General features: G+C 40.8%; 1 protein-coding gene across 1 annotated transcript in view; it reads right to left on the reverse strand.

Annotated features, from left to right (window-relative positions):
- The window catches only part of tecpr1a (tectonin beta-propeller repeat containing 1a), a 111,986-nt gene that overhangs the window by 56,927 nt on the left and 35,752 nt on the right, over nucleotides 1-19,307 (reverse strand). The window contains exons 8-12 of the mRNA XM_059979016.1: nucleotides 16,585-16,686; nucleotides 15,877-16,025; nucleotides 11,725-12,233; nucleotides 7,872-8,017; nucleotides 3,954-4,109 (exon numbers count right to left, since the gene is read on the reverse strand). Of these exons, the coding sequence (XP_059834999.1) occupies nucleotides 3,954-4,109; nucleotides 7,872-8,017; nucleotides 11,725-12,233; nucleotides 15,877-16,025; nucleotides 16,585-16,686 (1,062 nt within the window). The remainder of the gene's footprint in view (nucleotides 1-3,953; nucleotides 4,110-7,871; nucleotides 8,018-11,724; nucleotides 12,234-15,876; nucleotides 16,026-16,584; nucleotides 16,687-19,307) is intronic.

Consider the following 19,307-nt stretch of genomic DNA (forward strand, 5'->3'; position numbering starts at 1 on the left):
GTGGTGTCAAGAAAACAACCTCTCCCTCAATGTTGCAAATACAAAGGAACTGGTGATGGATTACAGAAGGAATGGAGACAGGTTAGTCTCTATTGACATCAATGGATCTGGGGTTGAGAGGGTGAACAGCTCTAAGTTCCTCGACACACACATCACTGAGGATCTCACGTGGTCCGAACATAATGGCTGTGTGGTGAAAAAGGCACAACAGCATCTCTTTCACCTCAGACAGTTGAAGAAGTTTGGTACGGGCCCCCAAATCCTAAGAACTTTCTACAGGGGCACAATTGAGAACATCCTGACTGGCTGCATCACTGTCTGGTATGGGAACTGTACTTCCCTCAACCGCAGGACTCCGCAGAGACTGGTGCAGACGGCCCAGTGCATCTGTAGATGTGAACTTCTCAACATTCAGGACATTTACAAAGACAGGTGTGTAAAAAGAGAATCATTGGGGACCCAAGTTACCCCAACCACAAACTGTTCCAGCTGCTACCATCCAGGAAACGGTACCGCAGCATAAAAGCCGGGACCAACAGGCTCCAGAACACCTTCTTCCACCAGACCATCAGACTGATTAATTCATGCAGACACAACTGTATTTCTATGTTATACTGTTGTACATATTATTTATTTTAAATTACTATAAATTGCACATTTAGACGGAGACGTAACGTAAAGAATTTTACTGCTCATGTGTATGAAGGATGTAAGAAATAAAGTCAATTCAATTCAAATATTGAATTTATCTGTCAAAATTAACAAAAATTCTGACAAACCTATTAACAACAAAATCTGTAAATGCTTAGCAGGTCAGGCAACAGGTGTGCAGAGAAGCTAAATTTGATCTGCACAGTGGTGGCATGGTAGCGTAATAGTTAGCATAATGCTTTACAGTGCCAGTTATCAGAGTTCAATTTCTGCTGCTATTTGTAAGGAGTCTGTATATTCTTTCTTTCCTTGGGTTTTCAGTTTCTTCCCACATTCTGAAGCAACGTTCCCTATGTTTAAGTGTTAAGAAAATTCCTGATGCACGGCAGCAAAGGCTTTGAGCATTTCAGTAACTACACAACCATGCAATTCCACACAGCCTAGAGCAGGGGTCAGCAACCTTTACCACTGAAAGAGCCACTTGGACCCGTTTCCCACAGAAAAGAAAACACTGGGAGCCGCAAAACCCGTTTGACATTTAAAATGAAATAACACTGCATACAACGTTTTTTTTTGCCTTTATGCTATGTATAAACAAACTATAATGTGTTGCATTTATGAAATTGATGAACTCCTGCAGAGAAAACGAAATTACATTTCTGCATGCAACAAAAACATTTTGAGCTCCGAAAAAAAGACGTTGGGTTGAAAGTTACTTTTAAGTAAAATATTCAATGTCTATTTGAGTCCTTCTTGTATTTATGAAAAACGCCGAACTTAAATTTTCCGCCAGCAGCAAACCAAAAATAACGTCAGCCAGCTGTCATCCTGAAAAATGAAAGGACTATTTCACTGAACTATGAAAAAATATGAATATAAGTAAAATAATAGGTAATTAAAATATTCATCATACTTGGTTAATGGGATTTCTGCTCCTGGACCTCAGCGCACAGCGTCTGCACATCAGGGCTGTATGATGTCACCTTCATCTTTACACAGGATCGCAAGCTGTCATCTGTGAGGTTTTCAATATCACTCCATTTGTGTTTCTGAGCAAGAACGGCCTTCTGACGGGCAACATCTTCAAGGTCTGCTGTCAAGCGTCTAAACTTGGACACCCATATGTCTTTGTCGGCTATGTCGGCCAGTTCCATCTCAAGATCAGGTTGACTCACACCTGCCAATGCAGTCGTATTCAGTAGGGAAGGATCGATGCTTAAGGGAGTGACCGGGAAGGATAATGTGTTTTTTTCCTCTCTGAACTCACAGAAGCGTTTCCCAAACGATGTTTGCATTGCGATGATTGCAGAATGTAAATACTCCGAAATTATCATGTCGTGACCTTGTTTGAACTCTCTCAAATTGGGGAAGTGAGACAAAGTGCCTTTCTGTAAATCTCTGGCAAGCACTGTCAACTTGCGCTCGAATGCCAAAACATCCTCCAACATGTGCAGGGCTGTACGTCCTTTCCCCTGAAGAGCTGTGTTCAGCGTGTTCAGGTGCGCTGTCATGTCTACCATGAAGTGTAGCTTTTCCAGCCACTCTGGCTGTTCCAGCTCAGGAAAGGTGAGCCCTTTGCTGCCCAGGAAAGTTTTCACTTCTTCCAGACACGCGACAAAGCGTTTCAGCACCTTCCGTCTGGACAGCCAGCGATAAAAACACGTTGTAGCGGTGTCAGTAAACTGCAGTCAAAGATAGCTTTATTCGAACTAAACAGCCTTGCTTTTAAGCCTCCCTCAACCCAGCCCCCATGGACGCAGATGCTGCAAAAGACGCGTACTCACAAACCCCCGTAGGCTATCTCCCTTAGCCGGAATGCCGGCTAATTGTGAGCCGTTTCGGATGTGGCAGGAAATGTATAAGATCACCATAATTACATTTCAAAAGCTAACAAACTAACATAAAATACATTTTAATTAAATACTGACCAATTATTTCCCAAAGCCACAGGGAGCCGCAGCACAGAGGTGAAAGAGCCACAAATGGCTCGGGAGCCGCAGGTTGCCGACCCCCGGCCTAGAGGGAACAGTGTTCCAAAAGCTTATGGGTTAGGGTTAGTAAAGTTGTGAGCATTCTATGTTGGTGTTGGAAGCATAACAACACTTGCAGGCTGCCTCTAGCACATCCTTGGACACATTTCACAATTTGTTTTGATGTACACGAGATAAATAAAGTGAATCTATAAATATTTTTAAAGAATCAGAGTAATGCAGCACAGAATCAGGCCCTTCAGCCCAACTTGTCCATGCTGACCATACTTTGTTCTCCACAGATTCTGCCTGACCAGGATATCCTACATAGAACATAGAATAGTACAGCACATTACATAAACAATAACAACTTGAAACACACACTCATTGGCCTCTTTATTAGGTACAGGAGTGGATCCTGCTGTGGTCTTCTGCTGCTGTAGTCCATCCACTTCAAGGTTCAACACGTTGTGCATTCAGAGATGACTTTCTGCACACCGGTGTTGTAATGTGTGGTTATCTGGGTTACTGTCGCCCTCCTGTCAGCTTGAACCAGTTGGGCCATTCTCCTCTGACCACTCTCACTAACAAGGCAATTTTGCCCACAGAATTGCCGCTCACTGGAAGCTTTTTGTTTCTCACACGATTTTCAAAAAAGTCTAGAAATTGTTTGCATTAATAAGCAGGTGTACAGGTATACCTAAAATGGCATGATGTGTACTTTCAGTATAGCAAGCTAATCCAATGTACTTCACATGCATGGAATCAGATAAAATTCGAAACACCACCACAGGAAATGATACTAGGGCAGATGACCAACAATCATGGTCAAAATGTTTTGTTTTAAAACACATCTTAGATGAAAGGTGGAAAAGTTTAGGCAAGAATCCAAAACTGCTACTAAAGGCATGGATGCCAATGGCAAGGACCAACATTAGAGAAATGTTAATTTATCCTAGGGCTGAAAGGCTGGAGGAGGCTACAGTGACATAGAAAGACAAAACTATGGAAGAAACTGAAAACAAGAATAATTTTAATTGGAAGACAATATTGTTCAACAAGCACCATAGATGATCAGAATTTGGGATTTTGGATGACTTGAAATTCAAAGTTCAAAGTATATGTCACCATATACAATCTTGAGATTCCTCTTCTTGTAAGCATTCTCAATAAATCCATAATAGAATAATAACTCTAACAAAATCAGTGAGAGACTGCACCAACTTGAGAGTTCAACCAGCGTGCAAGACTACAAACTGTGCAAATGCAAGAAAGAAAGAAATAATAATAATAAATATCGTGTAGAGAAGAATGAGGTCAGACAAAACTTACCTTTTTCTCATCATTGTACGTGTAGTATATGAAAAATATCCCATCCCGTTTCCCATCGTTGCCTGTGAACTGTTCCAGTGCTACCTTGACATCTGTCCATTTGTGCGGCTTCCAATCTCTCCACCACTTCATTGTTCCCTTTTTTATCCACACAGACTGGTACAACAGAAATGTAGCAAGAGAACAGAAGATCAGAGTCATGCAGTGTGGATAAAGGATCTACAGCCTATCATTGCTATGCTGGACATCATGTACCCAGATCATTGACTATTTATTCTTTTGCAGAGATGCTGCCTGGCCTGCTGAGTTCCTCCAGCATTGTGCGTGTGTTATTCTGGATTTTCAGCATCTGCAGAATCTTTTGTGCTTGTACACTACACTATACTAATTCCATTACAAAATGACCCAATTAAAGTTTCACTATCTAAAAACACTGGCAAAATTCACTGTATTTTTGTAAAACAGGGAATCATTGCACAAGGAAATTACTCAGGAATTGGGCTGAAATATCCAGCTATGAGTTAAATATGGATATTACTGGAAACTTAAAAATTTCCTGCTTCTCAGAATAATATTGACTTTATTGCTTAAGACCCTTGTATCCAAATGACAAAGAAAAGCAAAACATTACAAGATATTTACAAGCAACCTGGCACACTCTCCAGTGCAATTACACCTTTTTTTCGTAGTAACAACTATACATAGTATTCCACCTGTGGATGAATTTTTATTTTATATATGTAAAGGGGGTTTCTCTTTTTTTTCTTTGTTACTGTTGGGAAAGGGTTTCCTTTTGTTAACTAGCAGGAATGCTAATTTACTGATAACGAGAATGGTATTCCTTTGTAAACCAAATGGGGATTAATGTTCTTTCTTCTGAGTCTGTAAGCTTTTGTTGATGGGCTTTTGGGCAGATCGGCGCGAGGGGGTCGAGAGAGAGGACGCAATGCTCTAAGCTGGGCGAGGATCGGACCCCAAAGGGGGGTCCGAGGCCGGGAGATTCTCCAAGGACGGGGGGGGGGGGGGGGGATGGAGCTAGATGTGCTTGGTTGACCACTCGGAGGGTCCTGAGCTGTTTGGAGAGTCGAGGAGTTCGGAGGGTCCTGAGCTGCGAGTCGAGGAGTTCGGAGGGGATCGAATGGTGGCCAGAAGACTTCAGTAATTGAGCTCCAACGGCTGTGCACGAAGTGGTTTGGACTTTGATAAATTTGGCGCCTTTTCTTTAATTTTCTCTTCATATATACTGTATCGTTATTAATCACTTAGTTATAGTAACCTTTATAAATTGTACTCATTTAATCGCATATGATGTACTGTCTGTTTGTGGGCGAGGCGGGGACATCACACAGCATCCACACCAGCTGATTACCCAGTTTGGCGGGGCCGAAGGCAGCTCCCCCTAGACGAGAACGAGCTGAGCGAGCCTGAGGCGACCCAGGGGGTTACATATACCTACAGTTGTTCCATAATGTTTCTGTTCTGGCCTGGCTAATGAACCCTTTAAGTATCCTAATCAAGCCCAGTGATCATAGAACTTGCGCACCTAGAACACTGTGCTCTTTAATACTCCCAAGCACCCTACAATTCATTGGGTATGTCTTAATGTTTTAATCTTCTAAAATACATCACCTCACAAGATTAAATTCAATTATTCTGACCATTTTACCAACTCATTAAAATTGTTCTATAGCCTGAGACTACTTGCCTCATTATTAACAATACTATCAACTTTCAAATTATCTACAAACTTATCAGCTTAAGTACAAATCTGTTGAAGTCTCTTACCCTGGGCCTTAGCCAATGCTGAATAAGCAGACTTGCTGGAGTATTTGCTGTTAATTTGGCCATATTTCAATATACTATTAATGCATTTTAATATGTTACCCAGGTTTTCTGCGTTTTGGATATAGACTTGGATTATAGACTTTTTCTTCAGTCTTATAGTTTTTTTCAATTCTGTTTTTTGCAAGATCATTCTCGTTTTTATTTGTGCAGGGAGGAGGATTTGGGGATCAAAGTGCCTGTTCTGTTTTGCTCTTTTTTGTGTGGGAGGAAGGGTTTAAAGGTTGATGTGTCTACTCCCTTTTTGCTTGCTTTTTGTGTAGGGTGGGTTTAGAAGAACGAGGGGGGACCTCATAGAAACATTTCAAATGTTGAAAGGCATGCACAGAGTGGATGTGGCAAAGTTGTTTCCCATGGTGGGGAAGTCTAGTACGAGAAGACATGACTTGAGGATTGCAGGGCGCCCATTCAGAACAGAGATGCAAAAAAATTTTTTTAGCCAGAGGGTGGTGAATCTAAGGAATTTGTTGTCATGGGCAGCAGTGGAGACCAAGTCACTGGATGTACTTAAGGCAGAGATTGATAGGTATCTGAGTAGTCAGGGCATCAAAGGTTATGGTGAGAAGGCGGGGGAATGGGACTAAAGGGGAGATTGGATCAGCTCATGTTGAAATCACAGAGCAGACTCGATGGGTCGAATGGCCGACTTCTGCTCCTTTGTCTTATGGTCTTATGATTGATGATCATGCTGCCTTTCTTTTCTTTCTTGGTTTCATGGCTATTCGGAGAACAAGAATTTCAGAGTTGTATACTTTGATAATAAATTAACTGAGTCCCTGTGTTAGAGTAAAATTCCATTGAAGCTAATAAGCTTAAAGTGAATGCAGAAACCAGAGCCTATGTGAATGGACAAGCAGTAGGGAACCAGGAGCTAGGTGAGCCAGATGCCAAGCTATGGCGATTTTCAAACAGTTATACCGTGGATTATTAGAGTTTAGTTGTAGTTATGCCCCTACTTTCATCTTTAGCCTGTTTCTGTATATAACTGTGAGGGTACTGACACCAATCTTGTTGGGACATCATTGATCATGAGCTTCCAATTACAAATACAAATCATTCACTCTCATCATCCATCCCCCATGGCTTCTAACTTTCTAAACCAGTCTTCCCTACTCATTTTGAGGTTAACCTCTCATTCTTAATAAATACCTAACGCTTTGGAATTTTCAATATTTTTTTCCTCTAGGGTTTTTTTGTACCTCTGCTTAGACCTCCTAATTTTCTTCTTTAAATATCTCATTAAAATTTCTGTACTTCCATTATCAGTTGGCTATTATTTTCATTGTAACTGTTATTGTATTTTTAAAGCAAGATTCCTTAATGGCGACTCCTTTGCTTGCATCTTCAGAAACAGCTCTATTTTTATCTTTAATATCTCTATTTTTTCCCTTTCAGGGTTCTTTTAAAGACCTGACCTGGAGTTACACGCTGACCTCGATTCTTCGCGGCAACGGGACCTGCTCTTGAGGTCTATTCGATATACCAAGCGTGGGGCCTAGAAGACTAGCGCGCCTTCAGGGTTCTGGAATTTTATGGCTCTGGAGGTGGGCGGACTCAAGGTTGGTGCCGCCGTCTAGGGTGTCATGGGAGATGGAAGGTTGTAAACAGTGAGCTGGCTGCCGGCTGTGTGCCCAAAGATCTGAGTTCTTTGGGCACAAGCTTGGACAATGCGATGCAACAGACTTTTAACATCGTAAATCAGCGAGTTGTTTGTTATGTCACCCATCTGGCTGAGAAATGGGGACACCTCTTTTTCCCTTATTACAGAGAGAGTGAGAGCCTGCGGTATGTCGAATTACCAAGTGAACGAGCAGCCTTTGGGGTACTGCAACTGGTTGTCTTTACTGATGCTTTGCTGCACACTTGAGAGCTCGGTGGGGGGCGCCAATGCTTTTTTTTTGCTGGTGGGAGAGCTGGGGGGGGGGCTTTGGGGTTCTAACTGGCATTCATTCTTTGGGGCACTCCTCTGTTTTCGTGGATGTTTGCGAAGAAAAAGAATTTCAGGATTTATATTGTATACATTTCTCTGACATTAAATGTACCTTTGAAACCTTTGAAAATGTCGTAAGTCCCTACCTGCTCCACAGCCTGTTCATAATGCTTAAAATCATCCACCTCTCGTTTGGACCGCTCAATTAACTGTTGAACAATTTGCTTCCTCCAAACTGTCTGCTGTGGAAAACCACTGGGTATCGAGAGCGAGTGCATGGAAATTGATTGCCCTGCAAAACCACAAAAGCATGAAGGTAGGATTTTGTTATGCAGCAAAGACATACATTCTGCCATTATTGTTTCTGAATTCACATTTATATAATAAAACTGTTTAAGAGAAGTGTAAAAGTTAATTTCAGCATCAGAGCAGAAGTAAAGAAATGCTATCAGTGGTCACTTTATTAAATACAAGGGGTACATAATAAAGAGGCCATGAATTTCACTATTCATGGTCTTCTGCTGCTGTAGCCCTTCCACATTAATGTTCAACATGTGCATTCAGAGGTGTTCTTCTGCACACCACTATTGTAATGAGTGGTTATTTCACTTACTTTCACTTTCCTGTCAGCTTGAACCAGTCTGGCCATCCTCCTCTGACCTCTCTCATTAACAAGGCATTTTCGCCCACAGAACTGCTCCTCACTGGATTTTTTTTGTTTCTTACACCATTCTCTGTAAACTCTAGAGACTGTTGTGTGTGAAAATCCCAGGAGATCAGCAGTTCCTCAGATACTCAAGCCACCCCATCTGGCACCAACAATCACTCCATGGTCAAAGCACTTAGATCACATTTGTTCCTCATTCTGATGTTTGGTCTGAACAACAACTAAACTTCTTGACCATGTCTGAATGCTTTTAAACATTCAGTTGCTGTCACACAATTGGCTGATGAGATATTTGCATTAACGAGGAGGTGTAACTAATAAAGTGGCCACAGAATGTATAGTTTATGCAACACTCTGGAACTAAAGATGAGCTCTGTGGGACAGATAGTTTACCCTGATATTCTTGGTGAGTGATAGCAGCTAGGTTATTAGAGTTGGCAATCAAGTTAAAGAAAAGCCTTGTTTCAGTTCTTAGCATTTACTAAACTATGAACAAAAAAAATTACTAGCAAGTTCATTTTTAAAGTATGTTTTAGGATGGGTCATAGAGCAAAGCAGCACAGAAACACACTCTTTGTCTCATGTAGCCAAACTGTTATTTTGCCTAGTTCCACTGACCCACACCTGCACCATAGTCCTCCATATCCCTCTCATCCATGTACCTATCCAAACTTCTATTAAATGTTGAAATCAAACCTGCATCCAACACCCAGTGGCAGCTTGTTCCACACTCTAACCACCCTGAGTGAAGAAATTCCCTCTCAGATTCCCCTTAAATAGTTCATCTTTCACCCTTAACCCATGACCTCTGGTTGTAGTCCCGCCCAACCTCAGTGGAAAAAGCCTGCTTGCATTTACCCTATATATACCCCTCATAATTTTGTATACCTTTATCAAATCTCCCCTCATTCTCCTACCATGGAGTAAAATCATAACCTTTTCTGTTAAAATGATAACCTTAGTGCTTCAGCTCTTTGAGATAGGATGTCATAGACAGCGATCAAATACTGAAAAGTCTAGATAGAGTAACCATGGAGAGGATATTTCCTATAGTAGGAGAGTCTAGGACCAAAGGATACAGCCTCGGAATAGAAGGACGTCCTTTTAAACAGAGATAAGGTGGAATTTCTTCAGCCAGAAGGTGGTAAATCTGAGGAACTAATTGCCACAGACAGCTGGAGCCAAAGTCATTGGGTATATTTAATGCAAAGGTTGTATATGTCTTACGGTCCAGCACTTCTGTCAAAGGGAAATTCCAGGTGCTTGTTTTGTATTTAAGCACAGACATGACTGTAGGATGTTAATTGTAGTGGAGCACATATTTGAAGATGCAGTTTCATCATTTAAGCATGAATATACACTCCAGATTGTGGGCTTCCACTGAATGAGCAGGTCTAAATGGAAGTAAAAAGACCTCACCCAAGCCATTATTGGAGAGTCAGCATGGAAGGTTTCCATATTATGAGCCAGATGTCTCTCGTATTTTCTTTTGGACCCCAACTCACACCATCTCATCTTGTGCCAGATGCGTATTGTGCTCTTTCCGATCTTCACCTGCCAACTAAGCAAACACTAGCCCAGATCTGAACCAGTCTCTGAAATCGTGGCTCCCATTGCGAACTTACACACTAGACACATCTGCCATGGCAGGAGATGGCTCTAATGTTCACACCTCTTTCACTTTGGAAAAATATGGACTTTGCTCATGTAACCATTCCAAAAGACAGAGGAATAGAATTAGGTTATTTGAGTATTCTCTGCCATTCTATCACAGTTGATTTATTTTCCCGCCTTCTCCCAATAACCTCTGACACCCTGATTAATTGAGAATCTATCAACCTTTGCTTTAAGTTTACCCAATGACTTGGCCTCCACATCCATTTGCGGCAATGAATTTCTCACCATCGTCTGGCTAAAGGAATTCTTCCTCAGGTCTGTTCTAAAGAGACGTCCTTCTATTCTGAGGCTGTGCCCTCTGGTCCTAGACTCTACCAGTAGTGGGTACATCCTCGCCATATGTATTCAATATGTATTCTTTTGATATTTGATAGGTTTCAATGAGATCTTATCTCATTGAGCTGAAGCTATTAAGCTCATTCTTTTAAACCCCAGTGAGTACAGGCTCAGAGCCATCAAATTCTCCTCATACGTTAACCCTTTCATTCCCAGGATAATTCTCCTGAATTATTTCTAGAAATTCTACATTTTCTTGTGGTCTTGCACAGGACTAGCATAGGTCCCAGTGCAGTTCTATTGTGCAGTTCATTTCCATGTAAGTCATATTTCTAGGCCACATTGTGGTATCTTATCAAATCTTAATTGATTCTAATGCTACATCAATTATCCACTTGTTTTCCCCCGAAATTCATTCACCATCCCCACTTTCTTTGCCTTTTTAGGACTATGGCATACTGTGATCGATAACAAGCATCATAGCAATGTGTGAGTGGCATTACTGTTTGGTACGGAGAGGCCACCACACAGGATTGTAAAAAGCTGCAGTGGGCTGAAAACTCAGCTAGCTCTATCATGGGCACTAGTCTCTTCAGCATTGAGAACATCTTCAGAAAGCAAAAAGGTGGTATTCATTGTTAAGGACCTCCATCACCCAAGATATGTCCCCTTCTCATTACTAACATCCAAGAGGAGATACAAGAGCCTGAAGACACAAACTCAATACTTGAACCAACCCTTGAACTCAATATTGTTGCTCTCTTTGCACTACTCTTTATTAATATATATTTATTATTGTAATTGTTAGTATTTTTATGTATTACACTGAGTGATACCACAAAACATTTTTTTCAGTGATATTAAACCTGATTCTGAAGTAATGCCAGGGGGCTGTACAAGCTTAACGGTCCAAGAGAAGAGGCTATTTTGGAATATTACGGCCAGGTTTAGAAGCAACAAAGCACACAAAAAGGTAGATCTGCTACACAATTCCTTCAATGAATAAAATACATCAAGTTGGAGAAAAATATAATTAACATTAGATCATATGACATACAGTGGGAGAAAATTCAGCTATTTGGCCCATTGAGTCTGCTCCGCCATTCCAAAATGGCTGATTTATTATCCCTCTGAACACCATTCTCATTCCTCCTCCCTGCAACTTTTGACACCCTTACTAATCAAGAACTTATCAACCTTATCAAATTTACCCAGTGACTTGGCCTCCACAGCCATCTGTGGCAATGAATTCCACAGATTCACCACCCTCTGGTTAAAGAAATCCTGTGTGCATTATACCCAAATTAATTACCATTACTGTTTATTACTGATCAGAAGCAGCATGAATAGTGATAAACAAGCATAAGGGGATTGGTTACCTGACTGGACATTGAACCAGTTCAGCTGGGTGTGAGCTTCTACATCACAACCGCCTCCACTGACCCAGGCCCAGAATGGGTGCTCATCAGACACACAATGTTCATCAATTCCGAAAGGGTAAATTGCCACAGATGACACACTGGATGTTTCTGCCACATCCAAGTTCACTGGACTTGAGTCAGAGCGAGCAACATCCAGTTCCATACTGTCTTGCAGAGACTGCCTTTGGTCTGCTGATCCAAAGTCAGGCTGAGTGCACTTTTCTAAAGATTCTTCATTTAACGAGATGTTCTCAAATACATTGGTCACTGCATTGCATTTTGACTCGATGGCAGGACAGGAAGAAGCAACATCTCCACTGTTATGGGAACACCTCACTCTCTCAATTGTTTCAGGAATGTTTTCAGTTCCCTTTTCTTCTCCCTCCATTTCCAAGGAATAATCAACGTCATTGGTGATGGAGACCTGGGATGGTAACCGAACTTCATCACCAAAGAAACACCCAGCACTGAAACAAAACCAAAAAGGAGAAAATAAAATAATTTCAAAACATTCAAGATTTTCAAAGCACCAAGTAAATTTTATTATCAAAATACATATGTTACCATATTCAACACTGAGATTCACTTTCTTATGGACATACTCAACAAATCTATTGAATAGTAATTATAGTAGAATCAGTGATCGATTGCCAAACTAGTGCTTTCAACCGGAGTGCAGAAGACAACAAACTGCAAATGCATAAAGAAGAAACAATAATATAAATAAATAAGCAATAAATATTGAGAACATGAGGAAAAAAAAGTACCCAAGGAACCAGAAAAGGAAAAGCTTTTTGTTGTGATCTGGAATGCAAAGCTGAAGACAATGGTAGCAGATTAAACACTAACTTCCAAAAAACAAAAAGAGGGATAGTGCTTAAGGTTAAAAAAATGCTAGTGAAAGATAGAGGGAGAATGGATTTAATAGAACAGATGCTTCAAAGAATCCATACTGGAAAAATTATTTTCCTTTGTGGGTAGCATGGTAGAGTAGTGGTTAGCACAATCACTGTCCAACACAGGTGATCACTGATCAAGGTTTGATATCTGCCACTGTCTGTAAGGAGTTTGTATGTTCTCCCTATGACTGTGGGTTTCCTCTAGGTGCTCTGGTTTCTTCCACATTCCAAAGACATACAGTTAAAAGTTCAAAGTAAATGTATTATAAAAGTATATATATGTCATCATATACAACCCTGAGATTAATTTTCTTGAGGGATACTCAATAAATCCATAATAGAATAATTGCCATAACAGAATCAATGAAAGACCACAACAACTTGGGCATTCAATAACCTGTGCAAATACAAATAGAAATAAATAATTATAATAAATAAGCAATAAATATTGAGGACATGAGATGAAGAGTCCTTGAACTGAGTCCACAGGTTGTGGGAACATTTCAATGTTGGGCAAGTGAAGTTGAGTGAAGTTATCCCCTTTGGTTTATGAACCTGATGGTTGAGGGGTAGTAACAGTTCCTGAACCTGGTGGTGTGAGTCCTGAAGCTCCTGTACCTTCTTTCTGATAGCAGCAGTGAGAAAAGAGCGTCTTCTGGATGATAGATGCTGCTTTCTTGTGACAATGTTTCATTTAGATGTGCTCAATAGTGGGGAGGGCTTTATTGTGATGGACTGGGTCAAACCCACTACTTTTACCAGTTAAGATTTCACCAGTTAGGGTTAGGGTTAGAGCTGTGAGCACACTATGTTGTTGCCAAAGTGTGGTGACACTTGCGGGCTGCCCCAGCACAATCCTTAGACTGTGTTTGTCACTGACAAAAAAATGACACCTTTCATTATGTTTTAATGTACTTGTGACAAATAAGGCTAATATTTATATCTTTATCTTTAAGGAATGATGTTAATGCATTGGAAACAGTTCAAAGGTTTACTAATTTGTACCCAAAATGGGTGGGTTGCTTAATGAGGAAAGGCTAGCCAAAACTTTGAGTTACTGTTGCAGTAAGTGTCTTAACTTATTTGTTCATCAAAAGCCATTCTGCCATGGGAGGTGAGGACTGGGCCCATGTAAGGAGCAATGCAGCCCCTCTCACTAGCTTCCATTTAGTTGATGATGTCATGGCACATGGTAACCATAGTCTCTTTACCTGTGGCCCAGGTAGCCAATAGGTGCCATGGAAACGGTTGACAGTGGCAGTATGCTGCAGTGCAGAAGGCTCAAGTGCACACTTTAAGTATTTGCCACTGTGTGCACGTTCAGTGTGCGTTTTGACCTGCCACTTCAGGTGCTCAGTTTGGATCAGTATCTGTAACTGTGTTTAGCTTGAAGGGTTATTGAATGCTTAGTGTCACAATCTTGCAACTTGTGGGGGGAGCTTAGATAAGTACTTGCTTGACTTAGAGGCCTGGTTGAGTGTTTCACTGTTTGTCTTGTAAATAAATAGTTAACATGCTAATTCACAATCAGTATCTTCTGTCCCACTTACTGAATTCATGAATCTGCTTCCCTGTAGCAGTTACTGCTGCCATCAGGAAGAAGGTACAGAAGCCTTAAGTCCCACACCAGCATATTTAGGGACAGTCATCACCCTTTAACCAACAGGCTCTTGAATCAGCGGGGATAACTTCACTCACACCAACAATGAATTGATTCCACATCCTATGGATTCTACTATTCAAGTTCTTAATATTTATTGCTTGCTGTTATCTTTACTATTTTTTCTTTTCTTTTTGTATCTACACAATTTGCTGTCTTTATATTGTTCACATTGGTTGTTTGTCCATCTCTGATGTGTGTTGTTATTTTTATTGATTTTATTTTGTTTCCCTCTACTTACTATGAATGCCTGCAAGAAGATTAATCTCAGGGTTGTATATGGTGACGTATATGTACATTGACAATAAATTTACTTTGAACTTTGATTGGTAGATTATAGACTGAATATGCTTTCAGTGGCACAGCTGGTAGAACTGTTAACCTCATAGCCCAATCAACCAAGTTCAATGCCAACCCCAGGAGTTCACAAGTTCTCCCTGTGACTGCAGGCTGGGTAGTCCAGTTTCTTCCTAGCCACTGTTACATAGAAACTGGGATAGAGCTGATGAAAATGTAGTCAGAATAAATGGAATCAGTGTAAGTGGATGCTTGATGGGGGGCTGTTAAGGGCCTGTTTCCACGTTGTATGACTATGTAATTAGTGACCTTCCCATGTCCCTCCAAGACGGGACAAATAATTTTTCATGCAGCACTGACACTCAGTGACCACTTCATTACATACACCTGCTCATTAATGCAAATATCTAATCACACAATCATGTAGCAGCAACTCAATGCATAAAAAGCAGACGTATTTATTTTACTTAGAAATACAGAATGGAAGAGGCCCTTCCAGCCCAATGAGTCACATTGCCCAGCAACTGACCAATTTAACCCTAGCCTCATGATAGGGCAATTTACAATGACCAATTAACCTACTAACCAGAATGCCTTTGGACTATGAGAGGAAATCAGAGCACCTTGAGTAAATGGACACGCTCACGGCAAGGACGTACAAACTTCTTACGGAGGACACCGGAATTAACTCCAAACTCCAACATCATGAGCTGTATTAGCATTGTGCTGACCACTACACTGCCATGGCATTCTAAGAGATCATGGTCAAAAGGTTCAATTGTTGTTCAGACCAAACATCAGAACGTGATCTAAATGATTTTGACTGTGGAATGATAGTTGGTGCCAGACGAGGTGGTTTGGTATCTCAGTTACTGGTGATCTCCTGGGATTTACACACACACACAACAGTCTTTAGCGTTGACAGAGAATTGTGTGAAAACAAAAAAAAGTCCAGTGAACGACAGTTCTGTGGGTAAAAACGCCTTGTTAATAAGAGAGGAGAATGGCCAGACTGGTTCAAGCTGATAGGAAGGTGATGGTAAATCAAATAACCATGTGCTGGTGTGCAGAAGAGAATCTTTGAACACACATGTCAAACCTTGAAATGGATAGTCTACAGCAGCAGAAGACAATAAACAAACAGAAATACACCCAGTGGCAGTAGGTGCCTAATAGAAGTGGCCACTAAGTATAAGTTTGAAGCATAAAGTTCATGATTAATGCAAAAAGCAAATATTGACTGGGTTGCTGTACCTTGCAAGACTGGTGGCGCTGCCTGCGCAGGAGGATCGGTCCTGCTCCCGGCTTGTTACAATCACTTTCCAAGCCTTTCCACTGTACTCAGTCGGTGTCACACCTTGCCGAGAGTAGATACAGCGGTCTTCAGAACCTATTCCCCAAACCTGGGGTGATGATGGGACAGACACAGGGTGCAAGTAGCCCACATTATAGCTGGTTACAAACTGCAGTCCGGAATAAATTATTATTATTTCACATGATACACAAGCTTTTGTTACCATGTATTGCATTTACTCTGTGAGTTTCACCTGAGCAAGGAATTCCACTGCACCCTGGTGTATATAGCAATAAACTAATCTAAATTTAGGTTAGAATGGACAACACTAAGGCATTGATACAGTCAGGCAAAATCAAATGCACAAAATAGTTAATAAAATTATAACAAATTTAAACCCATCTATCAATCCTATTGCCCTTTTTTAAATACCCATTCCCTCTTTCCTGCATCCTAAATCTTTTCTATCTTTAGCTTTTTCAGTTCTGATACAGATTGATTGACTCAAAATATTTCTCACTCCAATGATGCTGCTAGATATGCTGAGCATTTGGACTTCCTGCTTTTTGTTTTAGCCCAAATAACTGGATTAGTGATTGTAGTGAAACCATTATCTGATCATTAAACAAGTCCAGTCAAAACAAAAAAAAATCCAGCATTCCTTTTACCTGATCATTTAATCCCACATTCACCATGATCATCTCTATATTCATGCAGATCCACCCTGTTCCAACAGGGTTCTCGGAACAGACACCTCTTCTAAACCAAACCTGGCAACAGGAAAATGCACCTCAAAAGACTTGCATGTACATTTGTAAGTTATTCAAAATTCTGTAGGGTGGAGGAGGAGGAAATCAGTGAAATAATTGGGATAAATAGAGGAGGGATCAGTAAAGGAGGATGCAGATTTTATTTTAATTGTCAAAAAAAACTGAGTAAAAATCAATACAGTAGTTGGTGCATATCACAAGTTCTGGTTATGTGACCACTAACACCAGGCAGACAATCTCTGAAGAGTATTGATCATGGCTAGGGACACCCGTTTTGTAAAGACACTGCCCAGAAGAAGACAGTGGCTAACCAATTCTGTAGCAAAGTTTCCCAAAACAATCATGGTCATGGAAAGACCATAATCGTCCATGTTACACTACATGAGAACCCATAATGAACGAATGCACATAAATAACAATGGGATGAGGGTCTTGGCCCGAAACATCGACAATATTCTTTTCCATAGATACTGCCTAGCCTGTTGAGTTCTTCCAGCATTTTGTGTCTGTTGCTTGGAATTCCAACATCTGAAGATTTTCTCTTTTTTTGTAATGGGATGATTAGTGGTGTTTATTTTTGCTCAATGCATTGTTTGGAATTGAATAAACTGAAAATGCTGGAAAAACACAGTAGGTCAGCCAGCCTCTGTAGAAGGACAGCTAACTCTGTTTTTCTCTCCACAGATGCTCCCTGACCTGCTGAGTATTTCCTACTCAGTAGGTCAGGATTTATTTCACATTTCCTGAATCAGTGGCATTTTGATTGGGTGTTGTGATCTTGAATTCACTGCTGGACAGAATGGGAGAACAGAAATTTAATAGTGATTTTGAGAGAAGGAATTGACACTGGAAAAGGAATTGTGTGCAAGAAATGGGGGAACAGAATTAATTCAGCAGCTCTTCTTTACAGCACAGACACTATGAGCAGATTGGCCTTCTTTAAGATTATGTAATCACACTTCCTGAAGAATGTCATAAAGGAGCGAGACAGACAGGAATTATTGAGCACCTGCTCCAGTTAGCAAACATATGGCCATGCATTGTGGAACTTTTGAAATTAGGGACGAAGAAGGGACTGGAATTAGAATTACAGAGGATGAGCTTTGGAGACTTCAGTAGTCTGTTATTAAGGAAAAAGATTTCGGGGTACTTGGAGGTGCATGATAAGCCAGCATAGTTTCCAAGAGTGGGAATAAAGGGGTCCTTTTCTGATGGCTGCCAATGACTAGGAGTGTTCCAGAGGGGTCGCGGTATTGAGACTGCTCCTTTTCACACTATATGTCAATGATTTGGATGATGGAATTTGGATTTGATTTTGTGGCCAGGTTTGTGGACGATACAAAAGTAGTTGGAGGGATAGAAAGATTTGAGGAAGCAGGGAGTCTGCAGAAGGACTTAGACATATTAAGAGAATGGGGAAAGAAGTGGCAGATAGAATACAGCATAGGGAAGTGTATAGTCATGCACTTTGATGACAGGGATAAAGGCATTTTCTAAAAGGATAGAAAATTCAAAACTTGCAGTTTTGTGATAAGGAAGGCAAATGCAATGTTAGCGTTCATTTAAAGAGGATTAGGTTATAAAAGCAAGGATATAATGCTGAGGTTTTATAAGGCATTGGACAAACCACACTTAAGAGTACTATGAGCACTTTGGGGCCCTTATCTAAGAAAGGATGTGCTGGAGAGGGTCTAGAGGAGGTTCATGAAAATGCTTCTGGGAATGAAAGGGTAACTAATATACGAATAGTATTTGATGGCTCTGGACCTGCACTTGCTAAATTTAGCCATTATTGAAAGACCTAAATAGAGGGGATATGGAGATGATGCTTCCTATAGTGGGGGAGTCTAGGACCAGAGGGCACGGTCTCAGAATAGAGGGATGTTCATTTAGAACAGAGACGAGTAGGAATTTCCTTAGCCAAAGGGTGGTGAATCTGAAATTCATTGCCACAGGTAGCTGAGGAGGCCAAGTCATTGGGCATATTTAAAGCAGAGGTTGACAGATTCTTGCTTAGAAAGGGTGTTAAAGATTAGAGGGAGAAGGGTGCCACACTCACCCTTCTGTCCTGCACACACTTCAGTCAATTTACCAGCATGTCATAGAGTCATAGAACTCCACAGCACAGAAACAGACCCTTTGGTAGTGCCGAACCATTAATCTGCCCAGTGCCATCGACCTGCACCCAGATCATCGCCCTCCAAACTATTCCCATCCATGTCAATGAAATGTGTGTTAGGGGAGGGGGTGGGCTAGGAAACCAGGTGGAAACCTGTGATCTTGGAGAGAACATGCAAGCTCCACACTGACTGTACCAGAGGTCAGACTTGAACTCTGGTTGTTGGAATTGTTAAATTGCACTAGCAACAGGGCCACTGTTTTGAACAGAGTATAGACTAAACAGAACTGATGTAGATCACTGATTCCAGAAATTGATGTAAACACTTGAGCAATGTGTATCAAAGAAAGTTAATTAAAAAGTTACACGAAGTATTTGAACAAGTATTTCAATACATGAATTAGAAGCATAAATAAAGATAACCATTAGCTTTATTTGTCATATGTACAATGAAACATACAGTGAAATGCATCACTTCCATCAGCGACTAACACTGTCCAAG

This window comes from Hypanus sabinus, chromosome 9 (genome assembly GCF_030144855.1).
Source record: "Hypanus sabinus isolate sHypSab1 chromosome 9, sHypSab1.hap1, whole genome shotgun sequence".
Classification (NCBI taxonomy): Eukaryota; Metazoa; Chordata; class Chondrichthyes; order Myliobatiformes; family Dasyatidae; genus Hypanus; species Hypanus sabinus.